This window comes from Sphaeramia orbicularis, chromosome 21 (assembly GCF_902148855.1).
Source record: "Sphaeramia orbicularis chromosome 21, fSphaOr1.1, whole genome shotgun sequence".
NCBI lineage: Eukaryota > Metazoa > Chordata > Actinopteri > Kurtiformes > Apogonidae > Sphaeramia > Sphaeramia orbicularis.
In genome coordinates this window covers 20,544,175-20,564,539 of record NC_043977.1, presented here as the reverse complement: position 1 = coordinate 20,564,539, position 20,365 = coordinate 20,544,175, and the positions used below count along the sequence as shown (strand labels likewise).

General features: G+C 39.2%; 1 protein-coding gene across 1 annotated transcript in view; it reads right to left on the bottom strand.

Annotated features, from left to right (window-relative positions):
* The window catches only part of fmnl2a (formin-like 2a), a 68,102-nt gene that overhangs the window by 29,656 nt on the left and 18,081 nt on the right, over nt 1-20,365 (bottom strand). Inside the window, 4 exon segments of the mRNA XM_030124484.1 lie at nt 580-663; nt 4,778-4,854; nt 10,654-10,734; nt 16,168-16,251. Of these exon segments, the coding sequence (XP_029980344.1) occupies nt 580-663; nt 4,778-4,854; nt 10,654-10,734; nt 16,168-16,251 (326 nt within the window).

The window sequence follows — 20,365 nt, the reverse complement described above, 5'->3', positions numbered from 1 at the left end:
AGAATAGGAGTGAAAACTTCATGACGCTGAAAATAAAAATTTTAGGTTTGGTTAAGAACCAGTCGGTTCATGTTTTGTTGTACTTGGCAGAGGCTTTGGAAAGCAGTGCAATGTACAGCATACCTGTTATGATCTATTTTAGGCCGGTTGTTTCCATGACATTTATACTCTGTGGCAGCGGTACCATGGACGAACACAGTTTTATGGATAACCATTCATAATGTGGACAGACCATAATAACATATGGTGAAATGTGGGAGTGAATTAAAAAATTAAGTGCCTGGTACTTCAGCCCTGAACAAGGACCTTGTGACTGACTAATAATCACATGTTTAATCTATGAATAGAAGCCTATGGTTGGTATAATACACACAGCCAGTGTGTCAACAATGGGCCAGAGTGACTCAGTGTTTCTGACAACCAGGCAGCAGTAGCAGTAGTGGTGGTGGTGGTGGTGGTGGTGCTACTGCTGCTGATGGAGCTGCATCAGTGCCCGTGGAGAACAGCAGCATTGTACTGGTTGTCAGTTCTACATATAGACTACAGTGGTACAGAGTGAAAGGGCTGGTAGTGACTTACGTGACGGCATACTGTGCAAAAGAAAGATACTCCACCAGCACGTCCAGGCCTTTGTTCTCTTCATTTAAGAATTCTCTCACCCACCTGAACAAAAAGATGTCAGAAAAATGTGTCATGTCAGATGGCAAACTTTTATTGTAGAGCTGGATGATGAAATTATCTCAAAATAGAATTGCAATAAAATTAATGATGAAATTCACAGTAAGCCATGGGCATTCAATCTCAAACGGACAGAAATTAATGCAACACATGCAGGTATTTTCTGTTCAAATAAATGGTTGTACTGAAGTAGTCATGAACAGAAAATCTCTGCTGTGAGTCTTTGTGGTGTTTTGTTTAATTTACATGTGCATTTTTGCAGTTCCTGCTGTTGGTTTATATCCAAGTTAGACACAAACAGACACTCTGAATGGCACAGCACTTTATACAGCAAAGACTTCATGGTGCATTCAAGTACATCTCATAAACCCAGAAATCTGTACAAATGATTGAAACCAGAAAGTTCATTTTTATTTGCCTTGTTTTAATACATAGAGATGCATCTCTCATTAGACTGAGCATGAAAAAGTAGATTCATGGTAATATTATAACGTTAATCTGGTGAACACTCTTCCTTCAAGGTTACAGGTGTAATCTTCAACTGGCAGCATTATCAAATAGCAGAATGTCATATTACCCAGCCCTGTCATACTACTGATCATGACATCAAGAAAATAAGAAGAAAATAAAGAAAATAAGAAGTATGAAAGATACATTTAGTCTTATTTATACATATCAGTATGGTCTTTGACCAGATGTAATGATTACATACGGAGTCCTAGTTAGACTTTTTCAAGAATAAACCACATTGTCATTGTCAGAAGAGGTAAAAATATTTTATTCCAACATTATGGGCAACCGTGTCTATTAATTTACATTGCAAACCTTCTCTTTTCTTACTAACAGTGAAGGATCTGTCTAGACCTGACCCTGGTGTACAGATGTTCTCAGATTATTCAGCTTTTCCCCCTCCGTTCTCCAAAAGAATAGTAACAACCCATTTGACAGACCTCAAAGCTCGCAGGCTCAGAGCGGCAAACATATCACACATGAATGTTTGCAAAAGCACGGGCAGCCACACAAACACAACCTCATTACAGAGTCTCCCTCTCTCCTCTTTCTCACACAGTTTCTTAGTTTGGTAAAGACAAGCCTCCGGAATGATCAAAAGCCCATTCTCACCTTCCTCGCAGGCACTGAAGTGGGCCACCCATTCAGCACGCTGCATGCTTTCACTTTTTATTCTGCTTTTCACAGGAAAGCCCCCACTACTTTCAACATATGCTGTTTTCACTTCATATTTATAAGCCAAGTGAGCGGAATCTCACAACATCTTTATTTCATCTGATCTTTTTGGAGATGCCGTGTCTTTTTATGGGAGTCCTGACTGCTTTGACAGGCCTGATTGCTCAGAGATTAGGGAAATTTGCAGGGCATAAACATAACAACATCTAGGCAGGCTTTGAGTGGGACTGTGCTGATTAAGATGTAAGGCTAAACTCCTTTTAAAAAAATCCACGAGCTGCTCCTTTATTAGATCTCCTGCGGTGTAACTGCATGGAAGCGAGTAAGACTAACGAGAGCATCTAGTAAAGTGATGCCTGGAGGGGCCTTTCTGTGTTTTAAAGGGGGTTAGAGGTGGGGCCTGCTTGGGCCACATGGTAATCATTACCACAGGACACTCACTAACAATCCTCCCATTCACCACATGTTGTTGACCACTGAGCAACATGTGAGGAGCAGGCAGGCAGGGAGCCGGGGTTAGCATCAGCTCACATGGGCACAATTTTCCCATTATTCACAGCCTAAATGATGGATACATTTCACTGTTTTACCTCTGAAAAGAAGCAGTAATTATTCACTGTCTGAGCGGGTGACATCTTGCTCCTTCCCCACCCACCACCCCCAATGTGTCTTTACATTTCTGCCTCTGTCATTGTAGTAATGCTTCATTCAAGATTCATTCATTTAAAATTAGACTGATTATTCATCTAATCTACTGTAATTGACCAATGTGAGGTCACTAAAACAATCATACTTTATACTAATACTTGGATACTCACCCTAGTTGAGTAATAGCATAGACATTAGTAGCACATCAGATATAACTAATATATTAGGTGAAAGCCATGACCATACATACCGGTAACTATATTTATACTGACACCTCACTAAATATCCTTATAATTGCTTCTAAATGATAGTTGCATACTGTAGCATACTCTAATTATGGCCTTAAAAGAAGACAAACAAGAAATAAATGCTGAGCTTTAAAACACTAATGATAATTATCATGAGAAACATTTTTTTAATATCAACACCAAATCGTGGGTCTTTCTTTTGTTATATCTTGCTGCATCGTTTACACCTTTAATGTCATTTTTTCAACTGGTTGCATCTATGTTTTTTTTTTTGTTTTTTTTTTACATGATTTTTACCATCTTATGTCTTTGAAAAAAACGTTAAAACCTCAAATAACCTCCTACTTCCTCTAACTTTCACTCAAAACTAAAGATCAGCCTTTAAACTGGAAAGCCACAGTGCTCAGACACTGATCACATCTCATATCCGCTAAAATAAATATTTTTATCATGACAACATTCTAGCCCAGCCCTAGTAGTACCACAAAAACAGTCATTGCAGAGATACTGTTGGCTCTTACATAACAAAACTACAAGTGTGAGTCAGTAGTAGTTAATAAGTGTCAAACCACTGGTAAATTAGTTATCAGACCTGACTTCAGAAGGAAGTTTTGTGCATTGTGAGATAAAACACATTCATTTTGCATATTACATACAAACACAACATATTTAGTAAGTGCCATCATAAATAATGTTCTTTTGGTACGCCTTAAGAGGGCCATGTGTAATCTGTGTACTTTATTACAATCAATTAGTAGAAATTACAGAGGGAAAATCTTTAGTGAATAGCAGAATATTACCATGCTAAATAAGGCATTAATTGTGCTAAAATCATTCATTTTCAACCAATGTGTTACTAATATGAGTGCTGTTAAGTCACTATCTAACGGTGTATATGTGTACCTAAATACTACTTAGGCCTCCTTGTTTAGCCTTTTATTTATATTATTTATGTAGTCATTCATTGTTTTTAATTATTTTCATAGTTTTTATTCACTTTATCTGCTTTTTATTTATATGTACAGTTTTATTTATGTATAGTTAGTTCCATAGTTCCATTTTTCACTCACTAGACACTATTTTTAAGTGTTGACCCTTAACAGTTTGTTAACATGTCTGTGGTTGCAGTTTATTTTGGTTAAAAGAGCACAGTTTGATCAGTGTGCAGGAAGGTCTGAGATAGAAGTATGAGACTATTTGTAATATTTGGTTGAAGATAAATTTTGTGAGTGTAGGAGTGAGAAAAAACAGAAAATCGTTAACATTAAAAATTTAGATAGTGTGTTAGTGTGTTTGAGATGTTGTGATGATTGTGTAGCTGGTGTAGGTCAGTGTATGTCTCATTCCTTGACAGGGTCTCTGTGTTCTCTGCCCATTTCTGACATCCCTCCCAGCTGTTAGTCCATATCCTACCGATAAATCCTGTAGAACCAAAAACACATTAGGCCTCATTGATGATCCGAGGCGATCCATCACAGGCCTTAACTACTCAAGCCTCCGATCGCACAAACATACACTGTGATATAGAGCAAGACCAACCAGATCGAGAGATGCTGTGATGCTCATTGCGATATTGATCTTTCCTCGAGGCTCAGACTGTACATCAATGAATCAATATCAGAGGTAGCATGTTATAGCTTGTTATCCTGAAATACCTGGAATTATAGTTGAATACGCTCTGTACTTCTTATCTGTTGTGATACCTTAGCCAACAGCCAAATTGAAAACTCCTACACTGAAACGCTGATATATGCAGCTCAGCTGTTGCATGAAAAATGTGTTTTCCTTCCAGGGGCCGTTCATGTGTCAGCCGCCCTGAACAATCAATCGATTCATCCTTTTTCCATCGCCACATTTCTGTCTGTGTAATACCAGGCCGGAGCACCAAGATGAATGGGGGATGGTGGTGGTTAGTGTCAACGTCTGAGTCTCTGGGTGTCTGGAATGCCAGACTTTCCCTCTGTAATATTACCAGGTCAGGGACATTGAATGGGACACACAATCCTGCAGTGACTCACCCTATATGATTGGTCCGCAATGAAATTTCCAGTTCTCTTAGTACTTGGGTGGACTCTTGAACTCTCCGTCTGAATTTCTGGGGAAAGAAAGAAGGGGCAAGTTAATATTTTATCACACCAGCAGAAGTGTTAATCACAAATAGTGGCACAGGGATGTTTTGGCTGGCTCATTTATAGTGAAGAGAGAGAACTTTTACTGACACAAAGGTCAGATGAAACCAAGGCGACATTTAAATAAGAGAGGAGGCAGGAACTGATTTAAATAAAACAAATTAATGCTGGGATTGGCTTCGCCTCCTGCTATTTTTAAGTGAAGCTTCCTACTTGCCAATAAACACTCAACAAGATTACAGTAAAGCAAAGCGAGCTGACACACTGGAAACTGTGAATATGTAATATTTCCTCTTATCTAGTTTGCTCAAGTTTGTTCTTTATATAGCACTAAGGCCTTCTGGTAGCAGCGCGATAAAATCAAGCTACCTAATTGGTTACCTCTCAAGCCGTACCAGGACATCTCGGCAGTTACACAAACACACATGTACACACACATTCTTGTCCCTGTTACTGTGGCTACAGCTCAAAGAGAGAAGTGTCTGAGTGTCGTGGATGAAGGTATGAGCTGCCAGTGAATGAAACGGAGAACAACAGAACAGAGAACGTGAGCGAGTGCCTCTTTTGCTTTTTTATCCGCTGACAGGAGATGATCTGCAAAAGCAAAAACAAAAGGCCCTTCAGGCTGTTACACAACCGCAGGAACAAAAAACAGGCGACGTGAATGACCAGTGGAGATCAAACGGCCTCAGTGTGACAGGGAAAATCCCTGATGGGAGAGAGACGCTGAAACCGTTGCATGAGGAGAAGGAAAAGGAAAATGAAGTTGTCTTACAAAATAACTGCTGCTAAAAACAACTTAAAGTGTCATCATTTTGTAGATTTTATAATGAGGAAGACCAGCTGCTCTGGTTTTGTTTTTGCCCATATGCTGCAAGTTTGTGTATTAATGCAATGCTGAAGCCACTTAACATTTATATTAAAATTAAAAACTCTCTTCACGTTAAACAAATTGCAATTCTGTTTAAATGCACCATATTTGACAATGAAAACAACTACTGGGAAGCAAAAGCACCTACTGATCTAAAGCATTTAACAACTTAAGAACCATTAACCCTATCAATGTATTAAAAAATGCAGTTTCTTAGTGTTTTAGTATCATCAGATATGACCCATTTGGACATTCAGAGGCTTCATCTTCTGCAACATTGACTCACTAATAAAACACATGTAGTTTGACAAATAATAGTGGTTATAGACACTTGTTTTTACATTCAGTCTATGATGTATTTTTGTTGAAACATCACTTTTTCTTCAGTTTTTTTTCTGTTTTGATGTAATAACCCTTAAATCTACTCTAAGATTTTATGAACATCTACATAATCACTAAATTAAACAAAGAAAAATACCTGATTTTCACTGAAAATGCAAAGTTCTGGGAATAATGTCCTAACAAATGATGATAAATCACTTTGTACAGATTAGGTGTAGGGGAAAATCAATTTGAAAGTCACCACAGAAATAGCTCTAGGTCATTAACGGTTAAAGCTCAATCAATATTCTGAAGTTTTAAAAAAGTATATAAGGCTAAGAACATTTAGAAAAAAAATAACTGGAACAACATATTACCACACAGAAAATGGAATAACCTGCTCTACTGAAGAGTGGGATTATTTATATTTTATTTACATTATATATATTTATGTATAACTTATCCATTGCTCGTATTTTTATTTTCTAAATGTACTGGTTTTGCAATTAATTAGTAGTTTTAAACGAGAGGAGAGGAGAGAAACAAGGAGAGGAGAAACAAGGAGAGGGGAGGAGAAACGAGGAGGGGAGAGGAGAAACGAGGAGGGGAGAGGACAAACAAGGAGAAACAAGTAGAGGAGAACAGAGGAGAAACTAACAAGGGAAAAAGAAGAGACAAGAGGAGAGAAACGAGGAGATGAGAAGCAAAGAAAGTAAAGAGTAGAGGACATCTCCCTCTCCTCCTCTCTCCTCTCTGTCTGTGTCTGGAGGCCTGGGCGGCGTGTTCATGAGGAGATGAGAACCAGAGTGTTTTATTAGTGAGGAGCCCTCCTTGTGTTTTGTGCATATTTTGGGGTACTGCGCAGCCTCCCAAAGGCAGCCCCTTCCTTCTCCACCAAACATCCTACACTCCACACTAAGTACTACCAGCTGCAAGGCAGAGCAGGAAGAGAGAGGAGCCGACCGAGACGGGGGTGGGGGGGGGGCCGAGGACGGTGTGAGGAGAGGGGACAGAAAGAGGAGGAGACAGGGAGGAGAGACGAACAGCATGTAGGGGCAGAGGGACGTAGCTGTGGAGGAGAGAGGAGAGGTTTTGGGGAGTGTGAGCTCAGGAGGGGTCATCCTGGAAACAAATCAATGGCTGATACATTCTTGGGGACTTGTTGGACTGGAGCTCTTCCTCCTTGGCTGCCGATTGGCTGGGAGCTGCCCAGAGGAATGCACCGGAGCCTGCCTATGGAAAGCAGAGGCAATGACCTCCAGCTCTCTCACAGCGGCACAAAGTGGCAATTGTTTGAGTTTGAAGAAAAGGGGGATGGAGCAGGAATGTAGAAAGAAGCCCATAACTCTTTCTTTTCCTCCATGCTCGCTTGTTCTTCTTCTTTTTTGTCACTGTCTCACACTCAGTCCATCTCTTCCTCCCCTTTTACCCTTCACTCTACCTCTGTCCATTATCCAGTCCGTCTTGGTTTCTATTCCCATTCAGTGCCTGTGTCCTGGTCTACTCTGAATTTCTGGTTAAGGCAAGGAAGGAAGGAAAGCCAGACTAGTTTTCCAAAATCTCACATATATTGCTGTGATTCTCAATAAGGGTGATACATTAATAACCCAGATATGTTTGTGGAGAATAAAAAATGATTACATCAGATTGGTTCATCATGGTAGCATAGTAGTTAGCATTTCCACTTCACAGCTAGACGGTTCTGGGTTCTGATAACTGAACCCTTTCTGTGCGAATTGACCCATTCTCTCCATTCCTCCCCCCATTAAAAACAGGTACATACCAGTTAATTCTTCCCCTGAACACAGTGCTCAATGACGGTCTGGAGTTGGTCCCTGCTCACCCTCAATGGCAGCTCACTGCTCCTGATGTGTGCTATGTGCTAATGCTAATGCTAGGTACTGAAACCGATTTTCCCTATGATATAATAAAGCCAGTTCAGTTTTTAACCTTTAAAATTGAATGTCATCCTAGGTTTAGTAACAGTAAAGCATCTGCAGGGACCATCAACATGGGTCATTGTAAGCCTAAACACCACAGTTAATACATAAAACAAGTTATCTACCAAGCAGAGAAGAAAAAAAAAGTTAGCCAAATCTTAAATAGAGCATCAAATGGCTTGCTAACTAGCTTGATATGCTAAAAAGGCTAATATAAACTAACAAAACACTTAGCTGAAAGTAACTATAAATGAAGAACCTATCTAAAGTATGAATACATTATAAGTAGTTATTAAAAGCACATACATTAATATTAACAATTAACTTAATAGTTGAAGGATTTAGCTGAAATTCACAAATTGACCCACTATTGATAAAAAAAACATTGAGTTCAGCTGTGAAAACAATAATAAAGTGTTTAAAAAAAAACTGCTGATAGTTAATAAGAATGCATTCTGCTAGTGTTAATAAAGTGGTATTTAAGTTTATCTAATTTTACTTGGCAAAAAATGAAGACAACTACCATCTTAGCCACTCCATGAAAACAAAACGAGTGCTCACATGTTGATAAGATAAAGAGTTTGCACAAGTACATTACACTACAAGTACACTGGAATTTCTGTTAGGCTGTTCTTGAGTTCATTGGAAAAAAGGAATATCTCACGCTGTACTTGTTAAAAAGAAACAGTTAAATAACATACATAAGGTAAATAGATAATAAATATACACACACAGGAGTCATAATGATGTACTATGTTAAAAGTAACATAGTATCTAACATTGCACCTTAAAAAAACATAAAATATTGCACCTTAAGTATGAACTGCATCACCTATAGCAGGGGTGTCAAACTCATTTTAGTTCAGGGGCCACATTCAGCCTAATATGATCTGAAGTGGGCCGGACCAGTAAAATAATGTAAATAATAGGATAAAAACTTACAAATAATATCAACTCTAAAATTTTCTGTTTTTGAGTGAAAAAAGTAAAATTCCGTAATGAAAATGTTTACATCTACAAACTGTATTTGAGCATAACATGAACAAATATGAACAACCTGAAAATTCTTAAGAAAAACAAGTGTAATTTTAATAATATTACACCTCAGTTTATCATTTATACATGTGCATTGTAACGTACAGATCACAGTGGATCTACAAATACACAAAGCATTTAGTAACAGACAGAATATTGTTAAAATACTACATACTTCTCTTAAGACATTTCAGGTTGTTCATATTTTTTGTGAAAGGCTAGTCTGTAAATGTAAACATTTTTGTGTAATTTTACTTTTTTGACACTAAAACAAAAAGAAAAAATAGCTTTTTTTCAGTATTCATAGTTTAGTATGCTAGTATTTTACTGGTCTAACCCAATTTAGATTGAACATCCTTAATTGATAATATCTTCAGTGTAATTTTTACATTTCACAAATTCATCCCAGGGGCCGGATTGGACTCTTTGGCGGGCCAGATTTGGCCCCCGGGCCACATGTTTAACACCTGTGACCTATAGTGACCTCTTAAGCCAAAATTGACACCCTTATGTTATATAATTATATTAACTATTAAATGCTTGGCTCAGCAGCACTTTTGCGTGCATTAGGTGTAAAGAAATGTAAGATAAATGATGACAAAGAGACCGGAAACCGAAGCGGTGACAACAGGGGTTCATGGCTGGCGCCCTGAACCACTCATCTTAAACCTCCAACCCTGCACCGCTAACCTTGAGCCTATCGCTGCCCTTGGAGCTGCCGCTGTTATGTCTCCTTTACGATGCGTCACTCTCCCTCTGCTTCCTGCTTTTATCAGATCTCCTTTGTGTGAAACATCTCAGGCATAAATCAAGAATCAGCAACTTGTGGGAGAACTGTAACATCCTTGACATCAATAATGCAACATATCACACTCAGGATTTAGGATGCATTTTTGCACATTTGTGAAATCAGGCCAGATTCATCCTACGTGTGTGTCGCCATGCTCTTGTTAGCTAACTGTGATGTAAAACTCTTAACTCCAGTTGGTGCAAATTGAATTATTCAGCAATTTGTTGTTATTCTGGCAGAGGCTTTTGGTTAATTTGTTTATCTCAGAGACTGGTCTCCCAGCGCTCTTGCCCAAGCCAAAAAGACTTAATTTTGGCAAGACCAGAGACTTGGCTGCTGCATGGAGCTCCTCCTCTTACTCCCTTCAGCTCTCTTTAAAACAGCATAGAGACAAGGCTTAGTTCTGTGAAGTGGCTTCTTGACGCAAGAATAATTTGTATGATGTAGTAGCCTAGACGACGCAGAACCCAACAAGGCAATGCTCGGTTACAGGCTACGTATCAAAATGGATTAGTTTTGTTATGTTTTTCGCAAGTGTATTTTACTCCTACTTTCTCTTTGCACCTCAAGAAACTTCATCTGGGCAGAGTCATCTAAAACATGGGCGTTCCAGATAAACAACTGTCTCCTTTCCCACTAAGCCTCGCTGCTGCCTGTTTTGTAACTAAAGTTCCCAAGCTGTCTCCTCATCTTTTCTCAGCTGTAGGGATATCCTGGATAGGAGATAGAGGGTCAGGGGAAGGAAAAGCCGCATCAGTGGAAGAGCCAGGCCGGTGGGACAGGACGGCACGTTGGCGAGGCCACTCACCTTCCTTGTGACTGCTGGGTCGAGATAACTCCTCAGTTTCTGGATGTATGTGTGAGGGGGGTTTTTCACTTGGAACCGTTCCTGTCAACGAAAAGGAAAAACCCAAGAGTCAGACAATAACAGCGAGAGAGAGCAGATTATTATGTGCATCTGTAATGCGAATTTATCTTTTAGGCAGTGCAGATGGGTTGCCTCATCGTTTTGTTCATTCAGTAACATAAAAAAAATATCATTCCTTCACAAGTCTGAGCACATCTTAAGTTTACAGTAAGCTGCTCATGATACAAATCTGCCGGGTTTAAACTGCGATGAAGAGTCATTGTGATTCATCCTTTCCATCGAAGCCATTAAGACTAAATAAGATGACGGATTTGCCTCTTTAAAAACTGCTTTATTGAGAAAGAAAAGCAGCACTAAGCACTAAAGAAATTATGTTTATACTGTAGTTTACTGTTTTCCTGAAGATTATGCTGTAGTTTGGATGTTGATGTGACTTATTAATTATTTCAACAATTGCGTAATTTGTTCAAGAAAGATGTTTTGTAGCCAGAACAATAATTTCATGTTCATGTTTCTGCTTTTATTTAATTAAATCTGCCAAATGTTCACACAAATACTGGTGAATCACGCTGTTTGCTGTGATGAAGGTGATACCTAGTCACAATCTAATAACATTGACACCACTAAGGGCGCTCTGTTTGCTGGAGGTCATAAATGATCTTGCTGGTAATGATGGTCATTAGTTTTAATGCGCTATAAAATATAACCTGCCTGGGGACAGAGGTTGTGCGTGTGCATACTTGTCTCTTAAGTTTGTTCAGGAAGTAACACGGTGATCTGAGAAAACAGGCCAAGAGGTTTTAGGTCAGATCAGTTACTATTGTGGTCTAAATATAAATACAAGAGATTAGTGCTGGATTTGGATCTGTGTGTTGAGCGGGAAACAGTATTTGGATCAGGCTAAGCGCCGTGGCGGGAACATGGATGGTAGGACGGTAAAGAGATGTCCTTACTTAGGACCTTCAGACTTAATCTGTTTCATAACATCCATTTGTAAAGTGAAAAGCATTCACTGAGTAATAACAGGAGTCAGGTGTATAGGCGGAGTTGCTATGAGTCCGGTATTGGAACTGTGTCTCAATTATGTCCAATAGGAGGAAACATTGCAATTATACGTCTTAATAAGTGCTGGGTAGAAGGTTTAGTTTTTGTGTTATATTAAATGTCCCTTTTTCCAAATACTCCCATATTTACCCTTTTCTACCTGATCCTGTCTCTGTTCACATCCTTGTTGATCTGAGAAGGGTGTAGAAAGTTACGTGTCATCTCCACTGGTGTCAATAACAAACCTGAGAAAGATTTTAATACACTGTTCAAATGTTTTCCACAAGTCAAATGTGCAGTCACTAGGTAATGACTTATTGTCCCCTACAGTGGTGGATGAGAATTTTTAGCTATGCCAATCATAAAAATAGAGGTAGACTGATGTATCAGGCCGATATATTGATTTTTTTTTTTTCTTTTATATCGGCCATTGACCTTAATTTTTTTTGAAAGCCAATATTTGATCAGTAGTAAAAATGCTATAAGATATTTGATCAGGCACCTGTGTGGGCAGCACTTGAAATTCAATAAATGTTAAAAAAGTACAATGTATACGTGTAATAATAATGTCATTTGTATATCTGCATAAAAATCTCAATTATCTGAGTGTTTCAAATGTATTTTAAAGTCAATGTGCTTTTAAAAAAAAAAAAAAAAAAAAAATTGGCCTTAAATATCGGCCTCAAAAATTGGCTGTAGATATTGGCCAGATTTTTTTAAAATCGGCATCAGCCTTAGAAAAACCCATATTGGTCGACCTCTACTTATAAATATTTTCTGCCAAATCAAAAGAGTTGCACAGTTATTAATCGAATTGCAATTTCAGCCAATTCAATTATATAACAACAGAAGCTGCATGATGGTACAGTGTGTATGGGAGTATTTTTTATTTAATGACACTGAGCAGAAACATATAGAAAGGTGTATTTAAAGGCAGTAGTTTTTGTTCTTTTTTTTTGTTTATGTTGAAAAAAAACTTCACTTTTCCATTAAAACCGGCTGTGTATTTTCTTTGACAACTTAAAAAATGATGCAAACCGCAACACTGTCCACAATGACAGAAATATCACCAAAATTCACCAAATTATGCAGCCATTCTTTCAAACGTTCCCCTCAGCCATAGCCGCCCTAAACACCAGGCCCCGCTGACAGGCTGACCAGTCTGCAACTGCCACCCCATAAATGTCTCTTTTCGTTATGTCTACCCCCACTGTTGTGGTTGTCATCTGTGTTGTATAATATTACTGTCTTTTTTTTTTTTTTTTTTTTTCCTGTAATGTTTTCAGTCAGTGAAGATGAATTTCCCCACGGGGACCAATAAATTAAATCTAAATCTAAATTTCACACACTTTGTCTCAGACCCCAAAATCTGTGCACTTATTATCGGTCTTCTAACTATGTGACTTTCGTTTTGACAGCTCCAGTTTCGTTAAAAACCACTGATATTGAACTGAGAACTGCATAAAGCATTTTCCATTTGTTTTTTCACACAGTGTCTATACATGTGGGACACAGCAGCAAGGATATTACTCCTAACAATGGAAGTTTTACTTTCGTCTTGGCAAAATATGATTCACAAAGGTAGCATTTGTTGCACGACTATAGTGCTGGATTGCATAATGTAAAGGTGTTGTGCCTGTTTCACAAAGAGATAGTGTAATCAGATCAAATGCCTGGCCTCTACTATGCTATCAGCACCATCACATTTATCACTGCCAGAGTCTGTCTGTGTCACAAAAACAGGAAAGACAGTGGAAGCGTCAGGAAAGAGGAGCTGCTCTCCCAGACCCAACTGACATTAAACCTGCAGACAGGCGACTCAGCCCCATTTCATTGCTGAAGAATTGAGATTTAATCCGCTGTCTGCCATATAAATAAATGAGCTGTCCTGCAATGCATACAGTAAATTCAATTGCATGACATGAAATGGGAAGAATTGAAAAATGTGACATTAAAATCAACTAGAGCACACAACACTTCTGCATTTATGGAGTACAAATATGAAAGGTTAAAGGTAGAGGTAAAGCACACTTCCTATTCTTCTAAGGAAGAGAAAATGACAGCAGATGAACGCCCAAAGACACCTTTTTAAGACCAATAATCTGAAATATTTTCTTGCTTAAAAACTAAAATAAGCTACTGAAGTCTCTGTCTGGAGTTGAGGATCCTTTTTTTTAATTCTTTATTCAAGAGTTTCCTTCATATTTCATAAATCCTCATAATTGCCCAAAAAATCTTTAATATTTTAAACTCTGGTGACCTCTGTTTGCGGGACGTGTCATTTTGGCTTCTCAGTAATCCATTATCACTGTTACCATGGAAACATAACAGTTTCACTGTAGCTATGACACAGAAAATACGTGATTCTCAGCCTCATACCTGTGTAGTCATGGGTGTCAGGGATGTTAAAACAAGAAGGGAAATGCATAGGTATGCCAATTTAGCAACTGAACATCTGACAAATTTGTCTTGATTTCCAATACTGTCATGAAGAAACTTTATACCTGTTGTGCAAGATTTTTTGGATAAAAAGGATAAACTGTTTTTAGTTCAGGTCCACTCAAACTCAAAGAGGGTCCTCAGCGGCTGGTCAGCAGCCTGGTGGGCTCGCTCTGGCACCGATGCCTTCAGGGTCAGTGGTTATCAATACAGTTTGTGTGGGTGGTGGTCCTGATCTTGTCTAGATTTTCTGTTCTGCTCAGGGAGGCAGAAAAACTCTGTGGTACAAAGGCTGAGTGGAGCGCTCAGACCACAGCTCACTGCACAACATGCATCCTCTCTACGTGCAGTTACAACACCAATAACAGGCTCAGGTTTTTTAACCGACTAACTGGTGTGCGCTTCCTGCTGTGCCACTTAACCCACTTGACCAAAGAAGACAGAGCAGTGGGTAATGAACAGGAAATTCTTACGGGATAGTGGCAGGGCAATGGAGCATGGGTGCACGGATCACGCCACGCAGTTGGATGGACCTTGTCTGGGGTTAGGTACTGGGTAGACCAGTGTGTTTCAACCTTCGGGTCGAGACCCCAAGTGGGGTCGCCTGGAATTCAAATGGGGTTGCCTGAAATTTCGAGTAATTGATTAATAAAACAAACAAACCTACTAATAAAAAATATATGGTGAGTTGAGAGAGAAATCACAATACATAATAGACATGAAAATCTCTGAAGCTAATTCTGCAGCACTGTGGTACTGTTTATCTTTCAAATGTTCATTGTGGTTGGTTTCAGATGCTGCAGCTCTATCATAATTCATAGTTTGAGTTCTTGTTTGTTCAGTATTAATTGTCAGCCTTGTAAATACAAGCTGGACTGACTGTACATATCCTGACCAAGGAACATAAAATTCTCACTTTGTGCAGTAATCTACACCTGGCTTTTCTGCCTCCGTCCACAATAATATACATGATATAGCCTAAATGCTGTCTAAAATGAACGCTTATTTGCAACATAGTATAGAAAACTATTACAGGATCAAAAACATGTTAATTTGAGCCAAAAAAATGTCTCCCTTTTGAATGTCTGGGGTCACCAGAAATTTGTGATGTTAAAATGGGGTCACGAACCAAAAAAGGTCGGGAACCACTGGGGTAGACCCATTAGACGACCAGTGTTGTTTAAGTTACTTCCAAACTGTAAGATTATTTATTACTGATATCTAAAAATAATTCTTTATCTTACAATATTACTGTCCAAGAATGGTAATCCGTTACATGACTCCTGTATTACTTTTGAGTTACATACAGACTCTTGTCATAAATGGCACATGCACAGTAGAACCCAACCCCCCCATACAAGAGATAGAGCTTTGGGACGCATAGATCTGCGCCCTGAAGTACACATGGACGCTTGCATTTTCAACATTTTACATCAAACAGGGGGTGCGGCACCAAGGTCACCTGTAGATAAATCCACAATTGATAAAGAATTCTAACTAGTCATAGAAACATTAGCTTATCTTGTCATTGCTGATCACAGGGATCATGCTAACTAGCTTCTGGAAAGCAGGGTTAGGGTTAGTAATGAGCATATGTCCATGTCGCAAATGTCTTCTGCCGTCTTCACCCATTGGCTGAACACCAACAGGAAATAGAACTTTTCTGCTGCATTTTTGATTCCTTAAGGTCTCATGATCTTGCTGTTTTTTTTCATTTGAGCAATTAAATTATGGGCAAAAAGTGTGTTGCAATGCAAGCACTATCAAACATGTACCAAGTAAAATATTACTAAGAATTGGTTAGTAATATCTTACACTACTGCATTACAGCAAAAAAGTAATCAGTTACTGTAATGCATTACTTCTGTAGCACATTACTCCCAACAATGTAGACAACTGTGATGTTTTTGGTTCCCTTATAATCTGTATTGCAGCTACATCACAACATAAAACCCAAGTGCTGATGCCCACCTGATCACAGATGAGTTCCCACTTCTTCTCGTTGTCGTACTGCCGCAACAGTCTGGCTTTGTCTGGAGGAAGATTCATCGAGTTCTGAAAGAGATAAAAAGGTCAGAGTTAATTGGATGTTGATAATAATGTATCATCAGTCAAACGGGTTCTGTAGAAGCTGACAACAACCATTAATTTACAACAGAGAATAAAGAAACAGGTGTGGAAGAGAACAAACTATCATGACTGAAAAGAAACAGTTGGTTTGCATGTTACTGTGGAAACAGTTTTTTGTAGGAATGCCAAGAAATCTTCGCTTTCCCCAAAACAGTTTTGTCTGTCAGGTCAGGATTCAAACATGAAACGTACCACATGTTGCAAGTGTGTAACCAAATATATATAGCAGACAAAGTGGCCACTAATTAGAAAGGCCGAAAATATCTGCCATGTGAAGTGCTACAGAGGAATCTTACAACTCCGATGGGAAAAGGAGGACTCTCATTAAAAAGCTGTGGCAACAAGAAGGAACAGAGAAAACATCTAAGGCTGTTGAGAACCAGATGACGAGTTTGAGCGAGTCATAATAAACAACACTGAATTTATCCAGCAGTCACTCTACATCCGACTAAACATCCCAGAACCCTGCCCACATGGAAAGTGGATAGTTAAACCTTTTCTTCTTCTCTCATCATCCAATTTGCAGTGAGATACTCCTCTTTCAAGATGTTTAGAGCGATTTCCTGAGGAGTGTTTTGTTCAGTACAGATCTAATGTGACCCATGTGTTGGTTAACGCTACATCTGAAAATAAACTCAGTTCATCCAAAAACTATTACACAACCCTTTCCTTCATCCTGCTTTATCCACTTTCCTTTATCAACATCTGCTTCATGTACAAACACCTCTGCAGCTGCCCTTTTATAACACAAGAGTCCGATTCACCACGCCCTCCTGAATTACAAAAAAGCTTGAAGCTATTAACCAGCATGTGACCGTACCACATACAGTATTTAGAACTAAAACGTGCAAATATGTCAGCAAAAAAGAAGCAACCAAGCTGAGGATGTAAGCAGTCAAAGCAAACGAACAACAGAGACGTGGAAAAATATATATGTATGCATCAATAGGCGTTGCATAGGTGTGTGCGCCTGTAATAACAACCAAAAAGCTCTGGTTGATTTGACAGCTTTCTATTATAAAAGCCATAAAAAGGTCTCTGAGAGAAGATTTTCCACTGATTGTTTTGTTTTTTCCCCTCCTCTTTCGATGGACTAGGTCATCTATCAATGTGTGTTCAGCCTCAGGTTTTTCTCCACTGGATTTTCCAGCAGAGGAAGATGGATGACACAAACAAGTAATACCAGGATAGAGCCTGACACTGATCAAGTGGTCTGATCCATAATTTACATCAGAGTTTAAAAAAAAAATGTTTTATAGAATGGTTCAGCCCCTGACCTATCCAATCATCTATTTTCATTTTCATAGAGTGCATTTGGTAACATAAAAATCAATCTGCAGAGGGCGGTCCAGGAGGTGCAGAGAACAGGTTTAAGCAACTGGTAGGATGACTTATGTGAAGAAAACTGTATAAAAATGATGAATTTACAACTGCACCGACAATTGCTTTGGAAATTAATTAAAACATTTGATTTTCCCCAGCTGCAAATTTGACTAAAATGCAGATGTAAAAATAGAATTTCCCTTAAATATGTACTTATGCCATTAAATAAATTTGAAGCTAAACTGTAAACAGGTTTTTGGTTCGAAGCAGTGCTGTATTCTGCTGTGTACCACCCGCCAGCTCTCCAAGAGCAACCAGGAAACTGCATTAGTATTCAGCAGAAGCTGTGAGTCGGCTGATCGCTGCTGTGCTGACTGCATGGAATTGGGAGTCAGGGAAGCTCTATTGACCCAGTCTGGCTTCTAACCAGCTGACTAGACTTAGTACCTACTTTCATTCCCTAAACACATTAAAATACAATTTGACACCTGAGGAGGCGGTCACATTAAATGACATGAAAACCACTAGTAGTCTCCCCACAAATCCCTGTCCATTTTGTGGATGGAAAGCCCAAATTAAATAGGAGACGATTGTAAGTCGTTAAAGATATTCCTACACTTTTGCCTGGTGGTGTTTGCATACTGGCGATCCATTTGCCTAGAAAACAAGCAGGTGTGTACTAATGATGTAGGTGCTGTGGTGCTGCAGACTGCCTGGGTGGCTTTACTGAGTAGCTGTGGGTACACCGAGCTGTGGACTTCCTGCCTGGTGAGACTCCAACTAAAGCAAAGAACCACTTCTACCAGCTTCATTTCATCCCAATGCTAATGAGCTGTGACAGGCACTCAGCTCGGCAGGGTCAGGTTACCCTGCGTCTACAACCACACTTTTTTGTGTCTGTGTATGTGTGTGCTATTAATGGGGTGCTTTTGAGGAGGGTGTGGCACCTGACTGCAGACCACCCTGACAAATCCACACACCTAAACTTGAGCTAAACCCCACATTAATTACAGTGTTACTGAATAATTATTAAGATTATAACAATCTGATTTAGTTGACAAGGTTTGAACATGACAAGCGCTCATCCAATGCCTATAGTCGATATAAAACACAAGCGTAAGTACATATGCATCTATACTTTCTGAACCTACTATAAAGATCACATAACAGCAGCTGCCTGCAGACATTATGTCAGCTATGCAGAGATTTCAGATCCCACAAGCAAAACAGCAGAGTGCAAAGTGTGTAATACGAGCACTCCGGAGGAATCAGTCTTCCACGATAAAACATTTGCATGAGTGTAACACAAAGGGTATAATGGAAGTTATTCAGGCACCAAACATGGGCACCAGGGAGCAAAAAGTATGTTAGAAACAATGACAAAGCATGAGAATGTCGGCTGTAAAATAAGAATGAAAAGGATGAGAATGGAGAAAGCCTTGGAATTCACAGTCCCGGGTGACCAACCCACTTATATGAAATGTGGGGATTCAGTGCTTGAACATCTCTAGCTTCACGCTGCCAAACTGTCATTTCATCTCCAAACCAGCTGTCCCACATCTGCACGGCAAGTCAGTGAATTCCTGACCAAACATTTTAGACAAAATCTGAAGCTGTGCATTGTACCTCGAGCATAAATCCATTGTGCGCTTTGGACAAGTCTCATGGAAGAACATAATATGATAAATAAAGTCACATTGCCATGGTTTAAGAATATAATATCAAAAAAACTTTTTGTCAGTACTGATAACTTTATTTTAATCTGTTACTGCTAAACACCAGCTAGTTTTTTGGCTTCTGGTTTCCACTGTGGTTCGTTGATTTGTTGTACTCTTGCTAAATGTCATTGGCTGTCACAGATAAGTATAACTTAATTATACCGGACATGGACGACTTATTTATTGAAATGGAGGACATAAACAAACTGTGCAGCTAGGAAAGCATCTATCTGTTATGAGCAGTCACGAGCTCAAAAACTGTAATATATATGATCGTGTGCATGCATATGTCATAGTATGGTCACAAAATGCAGAATATCCTTATGACAACAGGCAGCTCCACTGTACAGCAGCTTCTGATATTTGTTTAATGCAACAGTTTTAGTCTTACTGGGCCTGAAAGCACAGAAGCACATTATTAGTGCCCATGTATCCTCTCATTAGGCAAGTTGACTCATAAATGGAGTAAAAACAGACAGCTGGCTTAAAGCCCACTAGCTGCCCAGTACCTTCCAGGAGGTCTGCGGAGACGGCCTTCACCACACAGCTGACTAGAAAAGCAAACAGGACAGGCCCGGTTCGCTTGGTATTCCTATGCAAAGATGCAGCCGAGGTGAACAAACAGAGAATATGTGAGAATATTTTGTGTGCTTAAGTGAGTAAACTGTCCACTCCTAGAGATTCTTTAAGACCATCGCGTTAGTAAATGCCCATCCTGTCTGGGCCTTTAACTCTGCTTTCATAAAGTCTGCTTATAAAACACAGCTGGCGATTCTGACGTACTCCACTGATGCAATGCTCACCTAAACATGTCAATTACCTCATTTACTTAAGTTAATAAGGTAATTGAAGTTTTATCTGACCCTTAGATCCCAAACTGTGAGGAATTTTACTGCACAGGAGCCTTTTACTACTGGAATATTTTCCCTTAAAGAACACTATGGGCACACACGAGAAATGTATCTATATTACCGGCGTGTTGCTTAAGAGATAGTCTG